This window comes from Dermacentor silvarum, chromosome 2 (assembly GCF_013339745.2).
Source record: "Dermacentor silvarum isolate Dsil-2018 chromosome 2, BIME_Dsil_1.4, whole genome shotgun sequence".
Taxonomy (NCBI): Eukaryota; Metazoa; Arthropoda; class Arachnida; order Ixodida; family Ixodidae; genus Dermacentor; species Dermacentor silvarum.
Window position 1 is genome coordinate 238,474,357 of NC_051155.1, and position 25,680 is coordinate 238,500,036.

Sequence of the window (25,680 nt, forward strand, 5' to 3'; positions counted from 1 at the left end):
CGTGTTTGATAAGTTTTGGGAAGCTGACTTTACTTTTCTTGTTTTCCAGTGATCGTGTGCTTGCAGAGGACTACAGGTAAGTGTGGCAGATTGCTTTTAACTTGTCAACCTTGCACTTCAGGTTTCCCTACAGTGAAAACTGACATGTCTCTCTATAAGGTGTTTTTAATTCTTCTTTTTCTTTTCTATTCCTTGAGATGCTTTTGATTTTGTTTGTGGTTGACTACAACCTTGCTTGATTGATGCAAAAAGCCGTATCTGGTTTTACAGCTGTGATCACTGCAAAGATCAGTAACCTTATGTTCAGCAGATTTTGAGGTGTTGCAGTTATGGAAGCTTGTTCACATGCGCCCAGATGGAAGAAATGGAGCTATCTCAAGATACCTGAGAGGGTGCCATAATAAACTGTGTATAATGCTTACAGTGGGTCCTTATTACACACTTCATCCAATGATTCGCGAGTCTTTCACAGTGCTTTAAAGAAGCATGAAAGACCGGAGGTTGTGTTTCTTTTTGGAATGCTGCTTTTCCTGTCAAGTTTACCAATGGTAAATTGAATTGTTAAATGAAGTGAAAGTGTAGGAGAAAACTAGTGGAGTAGCTTGTTTTTGATTTGCATTATGCTCTAGTAATGCAGTCATTTATTGTGTTCCAAGAATGTCTGGCAAAAATATTTTGGATAGAAAATGTTCATTCCTATAGTTAAACATTATGTTATGCTGCTTGCTGCATAACATGGAAATACTATTGAAAGTCATAGTTCAAGGATATAGCGCCAGCTGACAGTAAAATTTGACTAGAGAGGATGACTATAATACAGTATAGACCACTTATAATGTAACCGCTTATAGTGCAGGACCGGATATAGTGCGGTCTTTTCAGACTCCCGTTAATTTTCCCATAGCACTCCATGTATACACGTATCGCTTATAGTGCAGTTGCGGGAAACTAAATACCGGTTACAGTGCGGCTGCCTGGGAGTACGGAAGTCAGCGGAGACGGCGAACGCTCCCCTCAAACGGGCGCCCAAGGAGTGCTCGAGGAAGAAAGAGAGACGAAGTGGGGAAGGGCACGTGGTGCAAACGAACAGCCAGTGAGGCTGAAACCAGAATCTTGAGTGCAAGTCGTGAAATATCACGGCGCGTATAGCGAGCGAGGGCCACGAAACTGCCAACGCCAGCCAACCCTCGCTTCACGATACCGGCAGTAAACGAAACTTCAGGCAGCAGGCGGCGCCAGCACGGCACTGCGAAGGGTGCACGCGGAGACCGTGGAATGTGAGGGAGGAGGGCGGCAGGGAAGTGGATTTTGCCTCGGCAACTCCGCCGCTTCAGTAGCTCCCCTCGCCCTCCCTCGTAGCTCCCTCACTTTCGACTGTCAACGTGCGCGCCCACCGTCGCGCCGGCTCCCCGAAGTTTTGTTTTCTGCCGTTATCGGGAAGCGGGCGTTTGCCGGCGTGGGCAGTTTTGTTGGCCGGCCTGGGACAGCGCCGCTGCTTCCCTTTTCACCGTAGCCGCAGCGTGCAAGGTCAACACGTGACTAGAAAGTAGAGGAAGCATAAAGGAGAAAGAAGGGTTCACTGCCATTTTCTACGCTTGGCTACGGTAGCGTGGCTGAGACGTCGGCACGTACACGCATGTTCCGGAGCAACGCAGAATCGGCGATCTTGCCATTTGAGAGAAGGTGCAATGTCTGCTGCGTTTTTTTCTTTCTTTCTTTTTGGCTCGCGCGCGACATTGAGGAGTCTCTCCTAAGCTTTTACTCTATGGCCGTGCCGGAGCAATGCCGATCGGAGGTGCCGCCGTATGATTTGGTTCGAACTAACGAGATTCGATTGTAAATTGAATGCAAACATTCTAGCCACATTCCTCGACTGTCGCATACGCGTGGCGGCTCGGTGCACATGTTTTGCATATGTGCGGGCCTTGAAAATTGTTGCTTTGGTTATAGTGCGGTACCGCTTATGGTGCGGATATTCGCGACTCCGGCGACTTACGTTATAAGCGGTCTACACTGTAGTAGTAGTGGCTATAATAAACAGGAGAGCTTGCTTTCGCCACCTGGTGTGATAGCTATCATATAAGTTGTTCTAAAAATTGCTCTCTGGGCAGGTGTGCCGAGCCCGACCTGGTAGCCAGCACCAAGGAGGGTCCCCAGCCACCCCCACGGCGCCGTCGGGGGCAGGCCTCCAGCGCCAGCGGAAGTGGTGACGCAACCCCACGTGGCCTGCCGCGCAGTCCGGTGCCATCTATTGCAGAGTTCTCAATGGACCTGCCAAGCGCATGCCGGGGGCAGTATGTTGTCAAACCACAGGTGCTCTTTCATTGTTTGTGCAACATTCGCACCGAATTCTTTTTCTCTTCTGCTGTTATAGAGTGACAAATGTTTAAAAGGAAGAGGAAGTGGTCATTCGTGAGAAGCGCATAACATCCTGTAGAAAGAGGCATGGAGGACAAAAATTGCCAGTCGCTATAGCATACGCCAAATAGGATGAAGGCAATAGCCTGCATGCTCACGAGACATTAATTAAATTACTTGACATTCTCATTCAAATGCGTTGTTACTTCTTACTAATTGTTTTCTCCCACCAAAGGTCGTGGGCTCGAGTGCCTTAGTTGACTTAGCTACCTTAATTAACTGTAGTTTAATTAACTTGGTTTGAGTGCCTTAATTAACTTCTACCTTAACACCAATGCTCGAGGGTTCGACTCCCACTGAAGGTCGTGGGTTCAAGTGCCTGAATTAACTCGTATCTTAATTTACTTTGCCCTAATTAACACTAAAGGTCATGGGTTCGAGTACCTTAATTAACTCTATATTAGTTACCTGTGCCTTAGTTAACTTTGCCTTAACACTAAAGGTCGTGGGTTCGACTTTGATCAAAGGCCGAGGGTTCGACTCCTTTTTGTACCTTTCGTGTGGTCAATGCATTTTCGCTCAAGGACTTTGAAGGTCAACTGAACGATGAGACATATAAGGCTTTCGCCTTAAAGGGACACTAAAGTGAAATAAAAAGTCAGGCTAAAGTGATAGAGCAATGCTCTAGAACGTCTAAGGCGTCAATATAATCGCGAACAGAGCTTTAGTATTCGAGAAATTGAGGTAAATGTAGGACACGATAAGACACGCCCCAGGGACATTCCGGTACTTACCCGATGACGAAGGCACTCCTCAAAAAAATTATGTCACTAGTACTCAACCATTCGTATTAAAAAGATTGTTTCGGTGGATATAAGAGCGAAGAAAATGCTACTTGTCTACTTCTATTAGATTCTTAAAAAAAAAAAAACCTTTTTGGCGTTACACTTGATAACGACGTGGGCGGTCAAAAGGTTTCGTTTTCGCTCGACTCTGCGCCGCGCTCGCTTTCGAGTTTCAGAAGACGTTATCGCGTAGTACAGCTACACTGTAGTACTGCGCTCATGGAGGAAAAGCTTTTCCTCCCTCCATGACTGCGCTGGTGCTGCTGGCTCGCTAAACTCGCACTTGAATTTGCTAGCAGCTTGAGAGTCGTGACGGCACATCCAGACGGTGACCAGCTTCGGCGTCGCATTGCAGGAGTCCTCGCTGCTTTCGTGCTCGGAAGAGCCGTTGTCGAGGCCGCCGTCGTAGTAGGCAACAACGCTGGCATCGCGAGCCCTCAGCAGCATGTCACGCTCATCGGAGCTTAAATCTCTGAAATCGAGCCCAGCATCGCGAGCCAATGTGTCGTTGTCAGGGTCGTCAACTAGTTGGCGACGAGCGTCGACGATCACCGTGTTGAGAATTCGGCGCGCTCTACCTTCCACTATGGTGGCTAGCCACCATACTTCCCCTTTCGCACTGCCGTCGGCTCTGTCTTGGCTCTGTTTCTGGCCGCGCGTTCGCGCTTTCCGCAAAAAAAGCCGTAGCGCCGTCTGCAGGCGCCGTTTTACTCACCAGCGGCCATGACAGTCACCACTCCTCGCTCGGCGCGCTGATTTGAATTTCGTTAGAGGTACGCGGACGCTTCAGACGCTATTTTCTCTTAAAATAAGTCTTTTCTTGGCACAAAACAAGCGTTTCGAGGTTTCTGGTATCATATTTTAACAGTCCACGTTGAAATAATATTTGCCTTTAGTGTCCCTTGAATAACTGGTAGGCAGCACCTGCTGGCGTAGAACATGTACTTCCTTGCTTTTAGTGGCAACTGTAACGAGAATTACGAGACATTAATTGGCTTACCACAGCAACAGAATGATGGTGGGTAGTCATTTTTTTTTTCAGCTGCCAAATGAAGTGTGTTCCTGGACTCCCTATGCACTTTGTGGCAGAAAGCAGCTTTTCTTCTAATGTTTCTTGCTTCGTGACTGTAGACAGTGTAGAGAGAGAAAACATGGAAAGACAGGAAGGTTAGCCAGACGGATGTCTGATTGGCTACCCTGCATGGGAGACAGGGAATTAGGCACTGAAGGAAAGAAGGCAAAAGGAGAGAGAGTGCTTACACACACAGCAGCGGACAGAGAGTGTCTATAAGCATCTTCTCAGGTCTATTGATTGTTAGAGCTCACATAGCTTTTTGGTTTATAGAAGGGTGAAGCCAACCACCCTGGATTTTTGCCTCTATAGAGGGCCAACCATCCATTTAGCTGAGTGCAGTCTGAAGAAGTAGGCACTTCTCCAAAGAACTGCAGTACTCGCCTAGTAGATATGGTTGTTTAGGAATGCTCTCGTCATTCTCCCCAAGGAATGAGTATTTGGCTGTGCTGCTCTGTAACAGAAATTCGTTCTTGAGGAAAATTGAATGTTCTTTGGTATGCCTTGCCCTTTTTTGTTATTTACCATGAGTTACTGTAGCCATCAGGATTTACCTGAACATAGGAGCATGTTGCCTACACAATCACCAGTGACTTAGCTCATTGGCTACTGGGCTTTAGATGTCTCCACAGAACAGCACATGGAATCTCTGTGCATCAACTACTGCAGCAGTAACACAGCAGCCAGTGAAAGAAATAATTATGTCCATTGTCAATTAATTAAACGTAACCAGTAACCAGTGGCCTGTAACTAAGTATTCTGCCAGAACTAACCTGTGGGGCTGAAACATTGAGGATAACAAATAAGTTTGATGGGAAACTAAGGAATGTGTAATGAGCGATAGAACAAAAACAAAAATGATAGGTGTGGCTTTAAGAAAAAAATACTGCAGTATGCATTACAGAGCAAGTGTGAGCAGGTGATAGTCCAGTTGAGATAAAGAGGATAAAGTAAATAGAGTTGGGCATGCCATGTAATGGCACAGAGCAGATCACCGGAGGTCTGATGAGTGCCCTGGTATCAGAACTTCAATTTAAGGCATCAGAGGATTAGGAGTGATGAGGTGAGGAAGTTTGCAGGCATGGAACGTAGTTGTCTGACGCAGGGCAACTAACACTTCATAGCGCTTGTTTCTGTGTAGCCTGTGAACTTGCATCCTCTGGTTAGTAAGTCTGACAGCGGCAGTACACTTGTGAACAGTTGTGATTTGTTAGTCTGATTTTTCCACATTTCCTCACAGCCTTTATTCCCAATGCCATGGCTCTACAAGACCTGAGCCACTATTTTGCAATATTTCTTACGGTGTTTCTAAACTCTGCTTTCTTAGTCACATGGCATAGACTTTTTAACACAGTAGGGAACAGTTTGTTCTCTCACTTCATATCTGCACATGTAAGTGATGCTCTGGGCCGGAATTTTGTAGTGATGCCTTTCCGAATGCTAATGCCTTTTTGTGCTTGGTCAGTGGTCAGAGTGACGGTCTGCTCATGTTATCAACGGGATCAGCCGGCCATGAGCGGTGGATGATAAGACTAGTATAGAATAAAGCATAACACATTGTTACAAAATACCGGCCTTGGGCTGACAAAGTTGTGTGTTCTAATGTCTTTTCAGTAGTATGGATATTAAAGTAAAAACTAGTCTTATATTGTGCCCCCCCCCCCCCCCTCCCTGGCTTGTTCAACCTTGTGCAAGGCTGTGTTTTCAGCATAGACAACACTCAAACAGCATAAGAATGTGTTGAGCAGTGTGCATGCACATATCCGAACTGTTGCCAACATCAGCAGTGCAGCATTGGCTGATGTGAAAAGAAGACACAAACTTTTCTAAATGTGTTCAAATTTTCTAGCACAGCAAGTCACATTTTCAGCAGATCGACAAATTCAGTGCCTGGACTGTTTGCAAGTAAATTTCTTGGTGTTTTCCTGGGTTTGCAGGATGATGAACGTGACCGTGGGAATCCGCGGAGTCCAGAGTCCCGTGTAGAAGGAAACCTGCGCCAGCTGAACATAATGATGCGCACCCGCTCAGATTCTGGCCGGCCACTTACCGACAAGGTAAATCTAGGAAGAAGCGTGTGAGGTTTTTGACCTCCTAAAGAGACACTAAAGAGAAATGCTGAATCAGTTTAGATTGACAAAGTATTCTGAAGAACCCTACTTTTATTAATTTCACGGTGATAGGTTGATTATTAGAAGAGAAAATGACACTCAAAGTTTCATTTTTGAATTTTGCGCCAACACCCCAGGGCTGGAATGTCAGTGGGACATCACAGATTGCAAAGTATCTTTTCGCATTTCAGCCATTGTGGTTGAGTAAAAGTTCTTGGAACTTCCAAGTTTATTCTGTGGCTCTTTTAGAATACAATGTAGTTAACTTTTGCCAATACAGTGGAATCTCGATAATACGAATTTCCGGATGATACAAATTTTTCTGTGGTCCTGGCCGAGCCCCATTACTTTGCAACGTGCTAGAGAACGGTTGTTACGAAATGATTTTCGACCCGTGTCGGTTGATATGAATAAACGCCACCCCACCGACAGCCGCGAAAGAGAACAGCGCGCAGTAACGCGCTTTCTCCTTTTCTCTTTTGGTGCGGAGGCGCGGACGCGATGCCGGACAGCGCGGAGGCCGCGAATTGGCGCGAAGAGTTTGAAGCAGGGGGCGCTTTTGTTGCTTTTGTGTTTTTCCTCCTTTTCTGCATGCCATCGGACGGAGTGGCTGCTTTGCTTCGGGCCGCGTTCTTTGTGTTTGCGCCATTTTGCCTAGTCGCAGCGAGCTATGTCCATAGAGTAACATCTATGTCTACTGAGATACGATCTCGGCTGATTCGCGCGGCTGTATGCCGAGGCGCGGGAGCCTCCATTGGCGCGTCTTCCGTCGACTGTGTTGTCGGTGCCGATGGCACAGGGCGATTGTCGGTTTCGCTGCTGGAGTCACACGGTGCAAGATAGCGCGGCATGTAATCCACGGTGCAAGGTAGCGCGGCACGTTCAGTCGGGTGCTCCTCCGCTTCTCCCGCTAATCGCCGTATTTTTCTTGCCGTAGGAGGCTTGCGCTTCCGTATTCCGAAGACGTGCTTCGTCCAAAATTTCTTCTCCAACGAGCGACGATCCATTGCTAACATGGGAGTCTCATTAATCCGAATTCTGCGTGTCAAGTGAAGACGCCGGCGTAGTTTACGAAGCAGACAACTGCGGTTGCCATCTTGCCCCTGCCACAGCAGCAACCAATGGAGAGACGCCTTTCAGCGCGGCAGCCAATCGGAGGCCCGCTTTCATCGGAGGGCCCGTGTGACCTATCACAGACCCGCGCTTCTTTTGTGTTAGTGCGTTTGCTACAAGATGGTGACGACGGACGGATTGAGAAGTGCATGGAGAAGCGGACCGGCGAAACTTTGAGCTTTCGAATGATACCAAGATGGTGGCGCTCGGTGGCGGGAAATACGAGATATGTCCCCGTGAACTATGGTGATTTTGCGCAATTTAAAGCTGTGTTCTCGCCCTGCGCCTTGACGAATTAATCTTTTTCGGCCACTTTTAGTGCGTTTTCAGCCAAACCATTTTGATACACCATAGATTAGTCGTTGCAGATACCGAAACGCTGTGGTTTTCAAAAATCGATTTTTCTCGCCGCGATCTGATCCTCGCGCTCCCCCTTAATTTAGCTAGTTTTAATTGTGTTTCGATGATACGAATTTTTTCGTGACCCCGTGAGATTCGTATCATCGAGATTCCACTGTAAGAAATTAACTAGGCCCGAGCAGATCACATCAAAATCCATGACGTCATGGCGAATTGGTGCAAAAATTTTAAAGGTGGTGCCTTTTTGATCCTTTTCTGGTTTACCAAGCATCTTGTCGTGACAACAGTGACTTTTTTGCTATTGGTGAAGAATAATTCACTAACACAGCTCAAATCGTTTTTCTCTTTAGTGTCCCTCATATTCTGAATACTCCGCTCTGATATTTGCTGGAAAGCCAAATGTTTTTTTTTTTTTCCATTTATGAGAGCTGTGACATATGGTTCTCGTAAAAGCTCTTGCACCATTATATATAGCAGCTCGCTTTTCTTCACTGTAGGAAATTGTGAGCATCATCCCCTCGGGCATTATGAACCACCCATTTCAACTTGTTTATTAACACACTTCCCTCCCATTGCCCCTTAGTTTCTGTTCGTACAAGTACTAAGCGGCAGTGAATAAGGATAAGTTAAGAATCCAATTATCTGCTTCAAGTAAGTGACGTCTCAGTAGCACCAGACGGCATCTTGGACTTAGTGAAGCGGCTTGTGTGCAGGAAATCCTGGACCAAGTGGAGGTGCTTAATTTGGACACAGGTGAGAAAGTGCCCCTAAGTGTGGCCGAGGAGCGCCTTCCACGCTGCCTCAACCCACTGGCTCTGCACATCATGCGCATCACGTCCGAGTATGTGGGCCATTCGGATGTGGGCCCTGCCTCCGATGAGGAGAGCCCTAGACCACCGGGTGACTCCACAGATAGTCTTCGTCGCAGAGCGTAAGAGCCTCTTTTTGACATCTCTGCCTAGCACCAAGACAGGACTGAACACTCGAAGCTCTTGCGAAAGGAACTCTAGCATTCTCAAGGCATCTGAAGTGTTCAGAATTGTAAGGCTTACTGTAATTGTGGTTTTACACTTTCTATGTATGCAGCTCAAAGAAAATTACAGCACAATCTCAGTGATACAATCATGCCTGATATGAATTTTGGTATGATATGAAGTGTTCAAAAGTCCCTGCTCAAGTCTGTTAGCTTACATGCTAAATTTTGAACGTTGCAAATCACTTGTCATGCCGCACGAGTGCCAGACACTGGCTGTTGCCAGGCTGGTAACACGCCGACACTGATGTGCTGGTCACATTCCTGTTGCCAGGGCGACCTACATTACTTTGTCTACGCCACTACAATGAAAGTAAACATATTTCCTTATCTTGCGCAAATCATGTCCTTATCACCATCAGGCAGCAGCTAGGACGTAGCAATGAAAGAAACTCGAGATAACCAGGCAGATCTTGAAATTTCTGCTTCAAAGCACGCGAAGTTCGCAGCTTGCTGGCGCCAGAACTTGCACGAAACAAGCGCACCAATGATTGAAATTCATGTCATTCAAATTCACGAAGCACTCCCTCCGCACCAAGTGACTGCAGTAACAAACTGCAATGCTAGTTTTCCCTTTTCATGCTCTCTTTTATTGCTATTATTTCTGCAGGGAGAAATGTCACACTGTGGCTATCTGAATCTCTGATCTCTTGTATATACGGTGATACCAAAATGGTGTCGCTTCGTCAGCGGGAAAGCTGTGCTCACCCTATCAGCGGTGTAGCACCTCCCGAAATGCAATTTACTTCACGAATTCGAAGACAACGCACTAAAAAATGAAATTTTCTGATATTCTGCTGCATATTCGAAATATTTTGCCATGAGATAAAGGAAGGATTTGGGATAAGGAGAAAAAGGTTTAGTATCACCCAAAAGGCAAAGCATCGATTGTGATAGCAAATTATTAGGCAGCTATAGAAATTAAGGAGAGTAGTTTAAGTGGTTTTATAAATTTGTTAACATTCGCTTACTAACTAAATTAACAAGCATGGTGTCATGCACGCACAGGCGAACATGAACATATCTCACTCGATGGCCGCAGACAGTTGCGGTCAAAACGCTGGAGTGAGGAATCGCGGCAGCAGCAGCGAGCGAATTGCTCTTCATGCTGCCTCTCACATCAGTGCAAACTAAGCGGCAAGAACACAGCGCACACGAATTTATCAGCCCTCACTGCGCCTAGACTCTGTACCTACCGCAGATCGCTTTCAATATAAGACCCATGCGGCCGGGCCATACGCAGCCGCCCTTTGTATCAGCCGCCAATTCGGCTGATACAAATTTTAGCATTGTCTCAAGAGATTCATGTCATTGAGATTCTACTGTGTTATCATTGATCAATAAGTTAAAATACTGGAATGAAGGACGTTCTCTCACCAGCCGTGTTGTCATAAACATCTTCAGTGTAACTGAGCTTTGGGTTCTTAAATAGTTTGCAATGAAAACCACCATGTAATTTATGCAGGGGCCGTCTAACAAGAATGCTCGGCCGGAAGGTGGGCCAGAAGGTGGGTCAGACGGTGACCCGAATCAAGTCAGCAGCTGATGAAAGTAAGTGTTTATTATATCTGGCGATAGTTGTGGCAGTGACTGCACACTCTGTCTTTTTATATGTTGGCAACAACCAAGATGACACAGTGGCTACGGTATCAGGTATGCTATTTAGCACGAAGTTGCGGAATCATATCTTGATTGTGGTGAGTGATTTCGAGGCGGTCTCCAGACAGTCGACGGTGACGAGTGCAGATGGGAGGCCCAGTGGTCACGATGTGGTGAACGATCGAGTGCTTCACCGGTGACGCTCTGGTATGCGGCTTCGTAAGATTGGGAAAATCGGGATTTTTGTGTACGGCAAAGCGGGTGCAAGAGCTCGAAGCCCCGTCGGCGAGGCGGTGCAGAGTACGCTGTTGAAGGAGAGGCGCGTGCTGAGATCAGTGAGTCGATGAGCATGCATGTCTACTGTAAGGTTGAAGAAACTGAGGAAGTCAGCGCCGAGAACAGCTTGCGAGACATCAACAAGGATGCAAAAAACGCTTGAGCTGCCGTTGTTCTCATGGCGGAAAGACATACCTTGATGGTCATTCCAAATCAACTGCGCAAAATCAATTGCGCAAAAACAAGTGAAACAGCTATGGCGGTTTCACTTGTTTTTGTATATTTTTGTAAGTCATGTATGTGACCGCACTACCTGGGCGAGTTTAGAATGTAGAATGAAATGTCAGATGATTCCGCAGGATGGACAGGTGGATGAGGAAGTGCTTGCCACACTTGACAAGAGCAGTTTGGGGAGTTCAATCTCTGACTGCTGGCCTGTTGCAGGGCTACGCCCAAGTGAAGAAGAAGGAAGTGAGGAGGAGACCCTCAAGGTCAAGACCAGCCACCGGAACCCACCCGAGTTCGACTCTGTTCGTCTTGTCCAGGAAATCGCCAACGTGCACACGGTAACGAATGCCCTTTCCCATGCCCTCCGTATTGTTTCCATCTGCGATGTACAATAGATGAGTCTCAGTTCTCTGGTGGTCTTTCTGGAGCTTGAGGTTCAGTGGGTCTTCATTTTGGATTTTATTCCATTTCATGGCAGGACACTCAGCTTTGTGTACATCATAGCGTGTTCACTGGAAAAATGAAGTGTAGAAAGTTTCCAATCCATAGTTCTTTGCTTTCATGCATGCAGGAGGTTGTGTCCAGCACATATACATAATTCATTGATTATGATTGCAAGCTGAAGAAACAGTTTATTGTGGCCCTGTCCTTTATAAGTACGGTAGCTCTGGGGGGCAGGGATTTTAAATAAGTAACGCATGTAACTATCAGGTTGCAAAGGACTTGAGCAGAGGAAAAAGGCTTGAGACTGGAAATTGTTCTGCACTTAGCTTGAGAAGTTGAAGGTATCAGCTGCAGATATGCGGGACTGTGTTGTTTGATGTTGGTATGAACTGTTCTTGTGGTGGACAGTCTGCCAACTCACAGTATGTTATAAGAACAATGCTGGGTAATTTTTCCACAGGGTGCTGTGTGGACCATGAAGTTCTCGGCCTGCGGACGCCTGCTGGTGAGCTACCTGATGGACTCATTCCTTTTTTTACTTTTTTTTCATGCTTTCTCTCTGAAAAAGCTAAGATGATAGAAAATTAAATGGCTGTAAGGTCACAGCAACGATGCAAAAGGTTTTGCAGCAGCACTGGGGATTCTGTGCGAGCATATTTGTGGCTGTCTAATCCGTCCATGTGTGGCAATTGGGTGCACAATCAGCACATAAACACACACAAAGCGCAGTCACATAAAATGGAGGCATTTTGTAGTTGTGAGCATTCACTCTTAGTACATGTAATGCCACAGAGCAAATAAAGTAGGCTCGCATTAAGAAAAGTTACCTTATGCTGAATGGCTTGATAGCAGTGATAAGCCAAACATTTTGGGGACTATTGTTTATGATCATGGCAGAAATTTGGGCAGGTCGGCTAATCATGTCTAATAGTTGTTTAGCACTGACCATACAAGAGCACAATAAAACATGCAGGACTCGCCAGTATGCACTTTTGAACGATATGTTTATTTCCCTTCAGTGCTGCCATTATAGCCGAATTTTTCAATAGATCTAGTAGAGTTTAAGGTTGTTAACAAGAATAAAATGTGTACTTAGCAGGTAGAAATGTTCGTTTTTTATTTTCAAATTATTTTTTTGTTTTTGTTTTTAGGAAATAAGTGATTTAGTGTGATATAAATGAATGACCCTAGCAGATGTATTGCAAGTTTTGAATTCTTTGTGAATAATATGGGATTTCAAGTAGAATTTATATTTTATCAGCAGACTTTTAGTGGACCTCTAAAGTAAGAGTTCTGGAAAGGGTTGCACTTTCTAAACATGGACAGCAGAAAGGCACATGAATAAACAAACGGGAGTGCTCTAGCAACTGATTTCATTGAAAATCCGCATCTTCATATGTGTGTGTGTGTATATATATATATATATATATATATATATATATATATATATATATACACACATCAATTAACAGCCACGTGACGCTTCGTGTCGCACTGCCGAAATTAAGCATATTTATTTTTCAGATAGCATAATTGATGGTGTGCTGATACATTTCACCCCTACGTTGATTATGGCTTTCGTTTCTATAATTTACTGCATACATTTGCCTTTGTGGCTGCTGATTATGTGAGAGTTCGAATAGTGTTAAGCAACCACAGTCATTGCAATATGTGGACAGGTGCCCATCCCTGTGCCGTGCAACGTTTTGTTTGTGCTCTCTTAAGTAATCATTTATACAACCGGCTTTCTTAGTCTGGCCAATATATTTTCCGAAATTGCAACTCGCCCAAGAACCAGCACTAAAGTAAATGGTATAGATTGATTAGAGTCAACCTTAGTTAAATTGAATTATTCCTTATATAGAACAATATCTGAACATCATCAAGCTGAAGTGCAGCAGGGCAGCAGTCACCTGCTTCTAGCATAACTTTCTGATATTTCTTGCACTGTACAATAAACAATAAACAATAATGTACTTTTGCTTCTGTAAAGGAATATCGAAGACTGATCCGAGCTGGTAAGTTATCCCTTTGAAACTGTCCTAGCACTTATTCGGCAAAGTTGAGCTTCATAATATGCTGTCATGTGGCCACCTCCACTTCAGATACTATAGTCTATATTTGCTTATAAATTTAGCTTGCTGATCAGAAATGTTCGGTATGCAATATGTTGCCTGGGCAATGCAGTTGTTTTGCTTTGACATATACTGTTAAAGGAGTACCAACACATATTTTCAAAGTTGTAGAAAGCCTACTACACGCTTCTTGGGCGTAAAAGGAGGACACTCAAAAAGTATGAAAGTTGAGAAACACAAGATATCTTAATTTGATAATAAAGTTGCGATCAATATTATGGACTTGGCGTAATTGACATAATTATGATGTCATGAGAGAGAGAGAGAGCAAAATTTGCTCCCATTGCACAGCAATAATGCTAGGTATGATGATATTACTTGTCGAAAAAATGAAGGGACAGTGCTGCACAAAATTTTTTATAACTTCACTCACACATGTAGCAACCGTAGCATTTGCAGGAATGGAATCGATCAATGTATTGTGATGTTATGGCACATGCACCGTCTGGCTACCGGAACCAATACTTGTTTGTAAAAACAAGTATTGTAGTATGTTACTAAGGACGCTCTGACATTTACCGGCATATTTTTTTAAGGTTTAAAGGGTTTGGACTTTTATTTAACACAAATAAAAATGTCAATTCAAGCATTTCATGTCAGTACTCCTTTAACTGACGTGGTGTGCACAGTTTTGACAAAACATATCACCTGGTTACTGCTTAACTCACTGTCTTGCTCTCCTTTGCAAGGCGACGGCGGGCCAGGACACCATTCTGCGCATTTGGGTGCTGAAGAGCGCCTTCCAGCTCTTCGATGACATGCGCAACAAGTACAAGCAGGAAAGTAAGCTGCAAGGTGTTACTGTTTTCGCAGGGACCATTATGTAAGCACCAGGGCTGTGGTTTGTTCTGCGAAATGTTGGCAGGGAAATTTTGTAATGCACTGCAGGTTACAGACAAAAATTTTAATTGGGCCATAGAGATTCATAGTGTCATAGTGAAAAGGGTTGCTGCTGCAGCTAATATATGTAGGCTAAAACATCTGTCAACAGTAGTTGATATTCAAAACACCATAGACCAACTTCTCTGCATGACATGGTCACAGCAAAAAGAGTACTCTGGCTTGTGGGGAAGCTGCAAAATGACTCTAGGCATGGCGCTGTGCAGCTAAGTTGGTCTGCAGTGTCTTGAAAATCCGGCATTCTTCTCGGCAAATTTTTTTACGAGTTTAGGTGGTGAAAGCAGTTGTCTCTGCATTTCGCTTGTTTGTTTATGAGTGAGTGAGTACGAACTTTATTGAGGTCCTGAGGAGAAAGAGTTAGAAACAGAAGCAAGCATTGGTTAGGCCAGTGGTTCTCAGCCATGGATGTGTCAGGGACCCCTTGTAGACCCGTAAAAGTGATGGAGGACCCCTTGCAGTGACGGGGCAGGGGAGAGAGGGGGGGGGGTTCTTTACGATGAAAGAAATTGGCAACGAACATTGTGACGTCTTTTATTTTTTTATTATCTTGTGCGGATTGCTGCCACAGTTCCGGGAGCAAGTCCCGGAACTGGAAATGAGTCAAGGCTTAAAAATTTTTTTCGGCTTTTTTTTAGGGGTGTGCAAAATTTTCTAATACAGATCATGTACGAATATTTAAACTTCAAATGTCAAATAATCATATGCATGTGCATTTATTAGCAAGTTGTGTTAATTTGATATGTTGAAACATTGCAACTACATTATCAGTGTTACAAGACCAGACTAGTAAGCCGTTATACTAAAATATTGTGTATTTGGCTTATGTTAACTTGGAAAATTTAGTCATTCCCACTAGCTGCTCTCGCCAGCCTGTGCCTTATTATACCACATCAAATCTTCGTAAATTGGAGGCATTTGACCCTGTGCCAGTCGTCACTCATCACACTTGCTGTCATGCAATAAGCTCAGGTGGAGCTGCATTAAAGAAAGAAAGAAAGAAAAATGCACCCTCCCTGACCGCAAACCCATGCCCCTTGCTACTGAGAGGCTGACTTTCCCACAAGGTTTGGCTAAGTGGGCTTTACAGGTGAAGTTTCGCTGGCAGCTCGAAATTATCACAAAATTCAGTGCACTATCACCCCAATAATCTTAGTTTAGATAGAAACAAATGCTAAAGATCGTGTTTCCTCCCGCACAGCCAGCAATATGTTCGATTTGATTCAAATATTAAAAATATAATATTCAATAATATTCTAACTTTTAGAATATTCGCACACCCCTATTTTGCTGGCCTGGATTTCGCGGACTCCCACAAATGGCTTCGCGCACCCCCATTTGAGAACCACTGGGTTCTCAAATGGCTATCTGGCCTCGTGTTATTCGTGGCAAACAATTCCAAGCTTTACTGTAGTATAGTTACATCTTATCCTCTTGATCTTGTCAACGAAAAATGTTGGTGGCAGCAATACAAGATGTGGGAGTACACTAGATGTTACAAATTCTAATACTGAATCGCCCACCCAAATCTGGTTCCTTGAAAAGGCAGGTCATTATTTTTAGCATAGTGACCAGTTCTAGTACTATAATTGGATTTGGGTTTGTTGGTTTCCCGAAGTTGCTGATCATGTTTTGTACTCACTTGTCATGATATTTCAGGCCTGTTGTCATTTGCGTTGTTTCGATTAATTTAACCGTAATTTGATGCATGTTTCTGCATTTGCGAGTCCTTTTGCACTGTGAAATGTCCGTTTGTCCCTGGAATACAGCGTTCATTTGGATGCACAACTCATGCCAGGACTGAGAAGAATTGAAAATCTCTTATTGTCATTGCTTAACACAGAGTTGGGTTGTGATCATCGATGATAACCTTTATTTTCGTGCGGTGTTCTTAAAAAATTCAACAGTCCTCCATCTCCATTAAATAAAATGAGCCGTAGTTTCAAATATATTCTTCAGACACCATATTCTGCCCATTCTCGGCCAATTTGGGAAGAGCCTTACCAATTATACTTAAGCTTGTTTTGAGAGGGATATTTGCATGTAGGCCTCAATTTATCTGGTCACCCTGTTATTTAGGAAAGCCCAGGCATTCAGCAGATACTGCACATTGGTATGTAATGAATGTCCACTGTATTGAAATGTTTGATATGGAACACTGAAATGTAACGAATTTCCACTGTATGTATTGAAAGCAGCTAGTGCTCATCGTGCCTTGAATTGCTTTTGTAGAGCAAGGTCTGTACTTTCACACACTTTTGCATGCCATCACTGTTATACAAGGTCCACATGTGCACATTGCACACAGACAAAAGCATGTGCACTATAACAGCATGCCAGCAGACCTGACTAGTGCAGTACCATCACAGTAGAGGAGCTTATCAGTATTGTGGCAAAACTGGAAACATAAGTCGCAGGACTGGGCAAACACCGCTCGTGTGAAATTGTGTGCGTTCCTAAAGTTGATCTAAGCTTATGCAGCTGGGCATTTAAAGGGACATTAAACAAAAAATTAAGTTGAGCTGTAATAGTAAATTGTGCTTCTGCAATACCAAAAAAAAAAGAAAAGGAAAAAAAAAAACCTCTTATCATGAGAGAAAGCTTGGTAAGCCAGAAAAGGCACAAAAATGAGATAGGTAGCAACACCACTTCGAAGTTCCTGCACCAGCTTGCTGTGACTTCATGGATATTGATGGCATCTGTTCGGGTCGAGTTATTTTTTTATCGGCAAAGATGGACTGTGTTGTACTTTAAAGGAGTAAAAGACAACTGGGAAAGTTTTGAGTGCCTTCACTGCACCTTTTAAATCGATGACATCGCAATGATGTACCGGCACTGCAGTTTTAGCATAACATTCAAGAAATGAAACTTTGGCCTTCATTTTCTTTTCTCGTAATCAAGATCTTACTGTGAAATTAACTAAGATAGAGTTTTTAAAGAATACTTTACTTTATCAGTCTAAATTGATTTAATGTTTTTCTATATGTCCCTTTAAGCTTGTACAGCTTGACTGTACTTGGTTAACACTAAGACATCTATTTTGTGACATGTCGCAGCTACCAAGAATGAGAGCACAGAAACAGCGGATCCACCACCAGAGGAGGAGGAAGAAGGACCTTTCCGTTCCTTTTGCAAGTATGCTGGACACACAGCTGATCTCTTGGACGTGTCGTGGTCACGGGTACGTCACGCACGCACAACTGCAGCACCTGTTGTTAAACATAGATCTCTAACAGCTTATGCCCTAAGCTATTTTACATAACACTCAGTATTTTGGCAGCCCTGGAGTAAAGACTAAATGCATTTGCTAAGCATTTATAACTGACTGACCGTAAAGGTTTAAGAATCCTTGTTTGGAATTCCATATGATGTTGCCAACACGTGTTCCCACAGCCAGTAGCTGTGACGTGTTTGCCTTGTCCCATCTGATAGCATCTCCTATCGTGCAGTATTTTATTGAGTGTATTATGGTATTTTTTTAGCCACTTCCCCTTGTGGCACTGAGTAGCCAGGCCTGATTTTCGTGCAGAACAACTTCATTCTGTCATCATCCATGGACAAGACAGTGAGGCTGTGGCACATCAGCAGTCGCGACTGCCTGTGCTGTTTTCAGCATGTTGACTTTGTCACGGCTATCGCTTTCCATCCCCGGGTAAGGCAGCTGACATAAGTGCAACAAGTGCGAATAGCTCATTTGTGATCACTTGCAGGACGACCGCTACTTTCTGAGTGGCTCCCTCGATGGCAAGCTGAGACTTTGGAACATTCCAGACAAGAAAGTTGCCCTATGGAACGAGCTGGATGGCCAGACCAAGCTCATAACGGCTGCCAACTTTTGCCAAAAGGGCAAGTTCGCCGTGGTTGGCTCCTACGACGGGCGGTGCATCTTCTATAACACAGAGGTAAAGCGAGGCTTAAGTATTGCCATGCGGTCTTGACTGGGCCTCTTTCATGCAGCAGCTCAAGTACTACACCCAAATCCACGTGCGTTCAACACGAGGAAAGAATGCTCAGGGCCGAAAGATTACTGGTATTGAGCCCATGCCTGGAGAAGACAAGGCAAGTTCATAACCAGTTACAAATTTGTGTCAGTTACAGACACACATTACTTTTCCTTCAGCGCTTACATTACAGATGTAAGCACTGGGGACGTATTGTGAAACGTTCCACTTCGGCGATATTTCACTTTTCGCCTTCAGGCGCGCGCTGATTGGCTGGTTGAGCAAAACCGGAAAATAAGTCGCACCACCTTGTAGTTCCGGTGTACGTCATTTTGACTTCACAGTGTCAGTGGGTGCTCCCGACATATATTGGATAAACGAACACGTCTGTTTTGTATTGCGGCCAATCCATTCAAAAACAACACACCCGAGCCGCTCTGCACTCGCACAGTGCGTTCTCTCGTGTGTTTAGCAAAATGTTCAAGTGCACATGTTGGTAGTGCATGCTGACGTCACGGGTAAGCAGCCGATTGACTTATTGAACGCGACTATCGCCTAGGCGAACTATCACCGAAGTGGAACGTTTCAGAATACATCCCCTGATTGTGTGCATACAAACACACTCACACACACTACCCTGCTCCAATGTTTTTTCTTATGTTGTACTGAGAGATTCATTTTTTTGTTGCTTGTAACCTCTGTAATTTATGCTAATTTGTATGACACTGTAACAATTGCTGCTAGGATTTAAGCGTAAAGGTCACACAAAGAGAATTCACATTGCCATACCAAGGGTGATGTAAAATTAGGGCCGTTTTAGCTTCACACTATTCTAATTTACTATGCCCTACTTGTTCTGCGTATTTCATCAGTTTCATTGAATCAGTTCGTAACTGCTGACTGAATTCTTGCGTTTCTGCTTCAAATCGTAAGAGCCTGTGCTTGTGCTGTTTTGCAGATTCTTGTGACCTCCAATGACTCGCGCATTCGTCTGTACGATCTTCGAGACCTATCACTCTCGTGCAAGTACAAGGGCTACGTCAACCTCAGTAGCCAAATCAAAGGGTCCTTCAGGTAAGGCCAGCTGACAGTTGTAGAGCTCAGACAAGTGAATATGCTACTGTGCGCAGCCACGATGGGAGGTACGTCATCAGTGGCTCGGAGAACCAGTTTATCTACATCTGGAAAACCTACCACGACTACAAGTTCTCATCAGCACGGCGAGACCGGAACACTTATTGGGAAAGCATAAAAGGTATTAGTCTGGGTTGACGCCCTGTGCCTCAAACATTCATGCCTTATGATAACAGTAACCGAGGCTAATGTATCTTCTTGAAGCTGTATTGAGCCTCTTTGTTGGCCTTAAAATGTTCTTTTAGTTCACTGCTACAGTGCTTTATCCTTCACACTTTCGCTACCGTATTTACTCTATAGGCTGACTTAGCAGTTTCGTAACTCACATTAAAAAGAACTATTGGCCTAGATGCGAATAAATACTGTATGATATCATGATGAAAAATTATCTAAGGGAATACTTTGAAGAGAAAAAGGAAGGGTTAAAGGAACATGAAAAGGCAACACTAAATCAGTTTGTACTGGTAAAGGATACTTTTAAAACTTTTTTAGTGCATTTGGATAAAGAAAAGTTATTACTAATTTTTTTTTAAATGTAAGCCAAACTTCCCCCTTTTTTTTTCTTCCTCAGTACCCAAATTTTATTGAATATATTTGTACATGTGAGGCGTTCTTGTACCGGAGCACGGTAACAGCTGCCATCACACTGATTACTACTGTGCAGAACTTCTGATGAAAGCAAACTGATGAAAGCAACCCCCTTATAGAGCAATGCTTGATTTAAAATAATTGTACAGTAGACTTGCGTTAATTTGAGTCCCAATACCTATGCCCATATGTTTCTATGGCCTCAAACTTCCGTTATATTGATCTGAAAATCTTCTGAAATCTGAAAATCTTACTTCACCAAATAATTCGAACTTGACTAATCGGCTTCGCCACTATACAGCTCTGTTATGCGGGGAAGCATACCGAGAATGGAAAGGGGCTACTGTCAAAGGACATAGTACGAGTTGTGGGGTCTCACACATGCTCTTGGGACAAAGGAACGACAACACAGTAGTGCACACAATCAAAAGGGCATTTATTGCACCTTTCATACGCTAATACACACTAGCCGAATTACTACCAATAGAACATTCACATGGGCGCGCCACAAATCAAGGAAGTCCGACTCACCGCGACCCGATAGCGAGCGAATATGTTCGCCCCATGCTGTGACACGATCACCTAGTCGTTCACGTGTACGGTCACGCGAACGGTGGCGCATTCTAACGATCCGTGTTCGTCCATACCGGTGTCCTGCTCTTAGCCTCGCGAGACGGTCCCGCGAAGCGGGCCGGCGCACGCTCGAAGCGTTCGTGCGTGTTCGTCGCCGATCCCAAGCCAAAGAGAAAGCCCCTTCGGACCTTTTTCTCCGAAGTCACCCCGCCGTTGGGTGGCGTTAGCATCGCGACACTCGCGCCATCTCTCGCAATGCGCCACAACCACTATGACCACCGCCAGCGCTTAGCCATGCAGAGAAGCCGGATTATGGGAGACGCGAGCTATGCGGGGAAAACAACATCAGGGGACGCGTGAGAGTCGCGCATCCCCACAGAGTAAAGGTCACATGTCTAGTAAAACTATGTACTATGTTGACTCATATAAAACTCGACATAGTTCGAGTTGTTTAGTTATACAGGCACGCACGCGACATCTCTGGTCCACAGAACGAGCACTGAGACGCCTAATAAGCATACTGATAGACATTCAGAGCTGTTTCTAACATTGTTGTGGCTATTTGGGCCCTCGTTTTGCCCGCCATGCATGTCTCATATACAAAACTGTTAACGAGGCCTCGTTCGCATTTTTTAATTATACGTGCATGCACGCGCCATGCATCGAGGAGCGGAGAAAGAAATTGGGAAAACTAGCGAAAAGGAAGGTGGTGAAATGAAAAAAAAAAAAAAAAACTCAGTCGAGGGGTCGTTTAAAGCCAACTAAAAGAGCGAGGGTCCATATAAAACTCTGAAGGCCTGCCAGTAAACTCATTAGACGTCTCGGTGTTCGAACTGTGAGCGGAGACGGCGCACGCACGTGTGTAAATTAAAGAACACGTGCTATGTCTCGTAACAGCTGGCACTGTAGAGAAAAAAAATGGCGACACCTTTTCCACTTAGTATGCTTTACTGCATAACAAAGCTGTATTGCGGCGAAGCTAAGTTAATGGCAAATACTGCCCAAGTGAATCAACAGCCTGCTTGGCGTATTTCCTGCCTTTTGTTTAATTGACCCACCAGATAATTCGACCAGTTTCGTTGGTCCCGTCAGGATTAAATTACCGGAAGTTGACTGTATCTTCTTCGGGAGGAATGAGTGCTTAGATAAAATGTCATTACATGAGCTCACATTGCTGAAAGAGATGGCAGAGCAGTACTGTAGGCTCCTTTCCAGCGGGGCAAAACCTTCTCTGCAAATTGGAAGTCATCAGCCTAGTCCACCTCGAGCGACCTTTCTGACCTATAGTTACCATTTACAATTGAAGAATTCATCACGGCAGCAATCGGCGACACAAGCAAGCGATCATCACCTAGCCACGACGGTGTGAGTTATGAAGCCGTCGCAAATCTGTGCCGCACATCTCGCCTACGTCTTCTGGGGTACTACAACGCCTCATGGAAAAATGGAGAGGTTCCTATGGAATGGAAGCTTGCGAAAGTTATTCCTATATTGAAGCCAGGGAAGCAGCCAACAAATTATGCCTCCTTCAGACCCATATATCTTTGTGTAGGGACACTATCCGAAAAATTTATTCACAAACGTCTAAATTGGTTCCTGGAAACTATGGAAGCTTACTCGGAGAAAATGAATGGCTTCCGTCAAAATAGGTCCACAATTGATAATGTCATTGCCTTGGTCACATCTCATCAATTGAAGAGGAATTGGTTTGTGGAAGCACACCTACTGCATTATTTTTGTACATTAAGGCAGCACTCGACTCAAGTCTATCATAGAGCTCTGCCCAGCCCGGGCCCGCTTTATGAAGCCCGAGCCCAGCCCGGGTGTACATGACCAAGCCCAGCCCGATCCAGACCCGTGGTTCCAAGCCTGGGCCTGGGCATTTGTTATTAAGCTTAGCCAGGGCCCGCGTGTGCGTGACGAGGCCCGGCCTGTACGTAATAAAAAAAAATATATTTTTTTTTTACTTACAGATTGTACGTTTGTGTCAGCCTCATCTTCTCGAGGTCTAATCAATTGCAGTGTATAAGCATTAGAATAACAAAATCTTTCGTTTTCGGGTTCAACTGTATATGCACAAAGAATATGTAGCCGCAACGCACACTTTCACAGAGGGCTCTACAACTCAACGTCGCTCATTGTGCAGACTTTTTGTGCCCTCTACAGGGAAACGATTCTCGTTTCATCTTGAGCAAGTGACATCATCTACGTCAGCTGAGCTACATGGCATTAAGGAGGCCCTTATGTTTGATACTACAACAGCAGCTGCCAAAGACATGGATGATATTCACGAATTCGAAAGCAGCCCTACGAAGTATGTGGAACACAGGCGCAAGCAATGTAATAACAAACCTGTAGCATTTGACATTGCCTATCTTCACCACAAAGCTAAGATTGCTAGGCATTGAATCACTGAATCACGTTCCAGTAGATATATGGCCATGTCGGTATTTCGGGAAACGAAAAAGCAAATGAAGCTGCCCGAAATGGACTTCAATACCAAAATTTCAGAAGAATATGTTTTACCAAAGCCGACGCTTCAAACATGGCAAAAAAATATGCCTTTAGAATCTGCCACTTCACCAAGATAACGTTCAGCGTTGTATTGACTCAGAAATGAGATAGAAAATTCCACAACCACTTCCTCCATACACAAACAATTATCTGTTCTGCATAGGGCGTACTACTAATCCCTACTGTGATAACTGTGGCAGCTTAGAGACAGTGCAGCACATACTACACGATGAGAGACAATTTTTTGAGCGACAAATGGACATGTTTTGCCACGATCCGTTAACGTTACCCAGCATCTTAAGTCTAATGCCCGACCCTTCAAAACAGCGGCGGGTTTTGGATTTATTCTTTAAATACCTGTCAGAAATTGGTCTAATTGGATCTTTAAAGATTCGCCATTTCATATACAAAAGCCTAAATTTACCTGGCCTCTCACCTGTAAATATTAGTATCAGGTCCACTTGCACATTTCATATTTATTTTTATTCTCTTATTTATGTGTCACTCTCCTCTGGAATCTTCTAATCCCAATCCCCCTCCCTATACAGAGTAGCATGCCAACGGTTGCATATGCGTCGGCAAAAATATGCCTTTCAAATAAAGAGCCTCTCTCTCTCTCTTGAAGGAAAACAAAACTTGCCACTTGACATAGAGGTTCCCCAACATAGGAATGAACTTAGACTAAATGCTTTATTGACATTTGTGCACTCAGAAATTCTAATACTAGTAGTATGCATTAAGCATATTTTCTGATGTATTCATGCATGTTCTGCATTCCCCTGTCTTGAAGGGACGAATGCAATGTTACACCATGGATGACGAAATAAGTTCAAGGTGATGACATACAATCAAGCCTTATTGTGAAGTTGCGTCCAACACAAAAATACCTATCTTCGCTATATCCAATATTTGTTAGAAGCATACATTGTTCACTGTTGATAACGGCAAAAAGCATTTGATTTGCTTCATTACATCTGACAGTTTGTTATACGTATCCTGTGGGGGTACGATCCCCAACTCGTAGTGCGTGCAATCGCAGCTACGTAGGGTTCGGGCGAATAAGGCAGCGAGCAAGTCAATTCAACAACATTTATTGCTGCGAGCAATAAGACACTTGCAGAGGGAATTCCACTCTGTAATAAGGAATAAATAGGCTTGCCTCGTTGCGTGTGGAAGTCACGCAAGCAAGGTCGACTCACGGGTTGCAGCGGGTATATCCAAGGGGGCAGGTCAGGTGTAGCGAGGTCAGAGAGGCCCCATAGGCCCGGGGTTCTCTCGGTCGTGCTCTTTTATACCTTTTCGCGAGGGGAATGTCTTCCTCGCCCGTCGGATACCTTTCCTCTTCCCGCGTGGGTATGTGCAAGAGAGGACGAGGCAAACGAGAACCGGGAGAGGGCAAAGTGCCTTTCTTGTGTCCACTCAGCCCCCGCTGCGCGCGCTACGTGCGCATGCGACGACGAGCATACGTGGGAGAAAATGTCCGCCCGACTCCCGCCGCGTGCGCAGGAGAAGATGGGCGCGCGTGCTCCCCACAATCCTTGTACGTTATAGTAAGGTTCGCTTGTAGCTTGAATTAAAAAGAAACGTGATCTAGGACGAATTTATGTCATCTTCAGTTATAATGATCCCCCCCTCCCCCCTGCTCTTATTTTTCACCAAAAGCATATTGTCCACACTTCACACTTTTTCCACAGGCTGTGACAAAATAAGCTCATTGAATTAAATTTTGGTCTGCACAAAATACGGTACTTGCTATTCTGGCAAACTCAACCAGCAACATGGGTAACGATTGCTGAAAACCAAGAAAAAAAAAAAAAGTTGATTGTGGTGAGAAAATAAGGTGGAAAGATGGCACTACCCTCAGATTTCATTGTTACTTAAGTGAAGAGGATACTGAATTTTGAAGTTTTGCCTAGCATTTTGTTCAGTGTCGGCTCTCTGCAAACTGGATTTGTTTAGGTTCTTCTTGATTATGCATAGGTTGATAGTTGAGTTGTCATAAATTACCTGAAGTAACGCTAACAGAAACTTTCTCATTGTATATTAAAGCATTTTTTAAGGGGTTCTGACATGACATTTTCAACTTGTCATGTATAGCATTCAATTAATGTAAAAAAGCTGTAAGCCTTAGAAGTAGTAGCCAGAGCACTCCAAATAATTTGCTTAATACTTGTTTCTAACAAACTTTTCTGCTTCTGGTACAGAGGCGGCGTGACACAGTGGCTGGCTCCATTAAGACATGTGCACAGCACTCTTGTTCATTTTTTTATCAACAACACGAGCATACCTAGCTTTACTGCTACACGAAGTTTGTCATGACGTTGTCATAATGTTGAGGACATCAGGCCTGGCATTTTGCGCCAACTTTATCATCAAATTTCTTGGAAGTGTTTGTGATCCTTTTATGTGCAAGAAGTGTGTGGCTGTTTTCACTACTTTGAAAATGGAAGTGCTCCTGT

General features: G+C 44.3%; 1 protein-coding gene across 4 annotated transcripts in view; it reads left to right on the forward strand.

Annotated features, from left to right (window-relative positions):
- Positions 1-25,680, forward strand: part of LOC119442938 (WD repeat-containing protein 44) — a 36,295-nt gene that overhangs the window by 9,972 nt on the left and 643 nt on the right. The window contains exons 4-17 of one of the 4 annotated variants that reach the window (XM_037708014.2): positions 50-76; positions 2,112-2,313; positions 6,213-6,332; positions 8,573-8,790; positions 10,358-10,443; positions 11,212-11,333; positions 11,900-11,944; positions 14,264-14,357; positions 17,528-17,652; positions 18,001-18,123; positions 18,182-18,373; positions 18,429-18,530; positions 19,371-19,486; positions 19,543-19,667. In XM_037708014.2, the coding sequence (XP_037563942.1) occupies positions 50-76; positions 2,112-2,313; positions 6,213-6,332; positions 8,573-8,790; positions 10,358-10,443; positions 11,212-11,333; positions 11,900-11,944; positions 14,264-14,357; positions 17,528-17,652; positions 18,001-18,123; positions 18,182-18,373; positions 18,429-18,530; positions 19,371-19,486; positions 19,543-19,667 (1,697 nt within the window). Of the gene's footprint in view, positions 1-49; positions 77-2,084; positions 2,314-6,212; positions 6,333-8,572; positions 8,791-10,357; positions 10,444-11,211; positions 11,334-11,899; positions 11,945-14,263; positions 14,358-17,527; positions 17,653-18,000; positions 18,124-18,181; positions 18,374-18,428; positions 18,531-19,370; positions 19,487-19,542; positions 19,668-25,680 lie in introns of all 4 variants that reach the window. The other 3 variants (XM_037708016.2, XM_049662462.1, XM_037708017.2) reach the window with 3 other exon arrangements.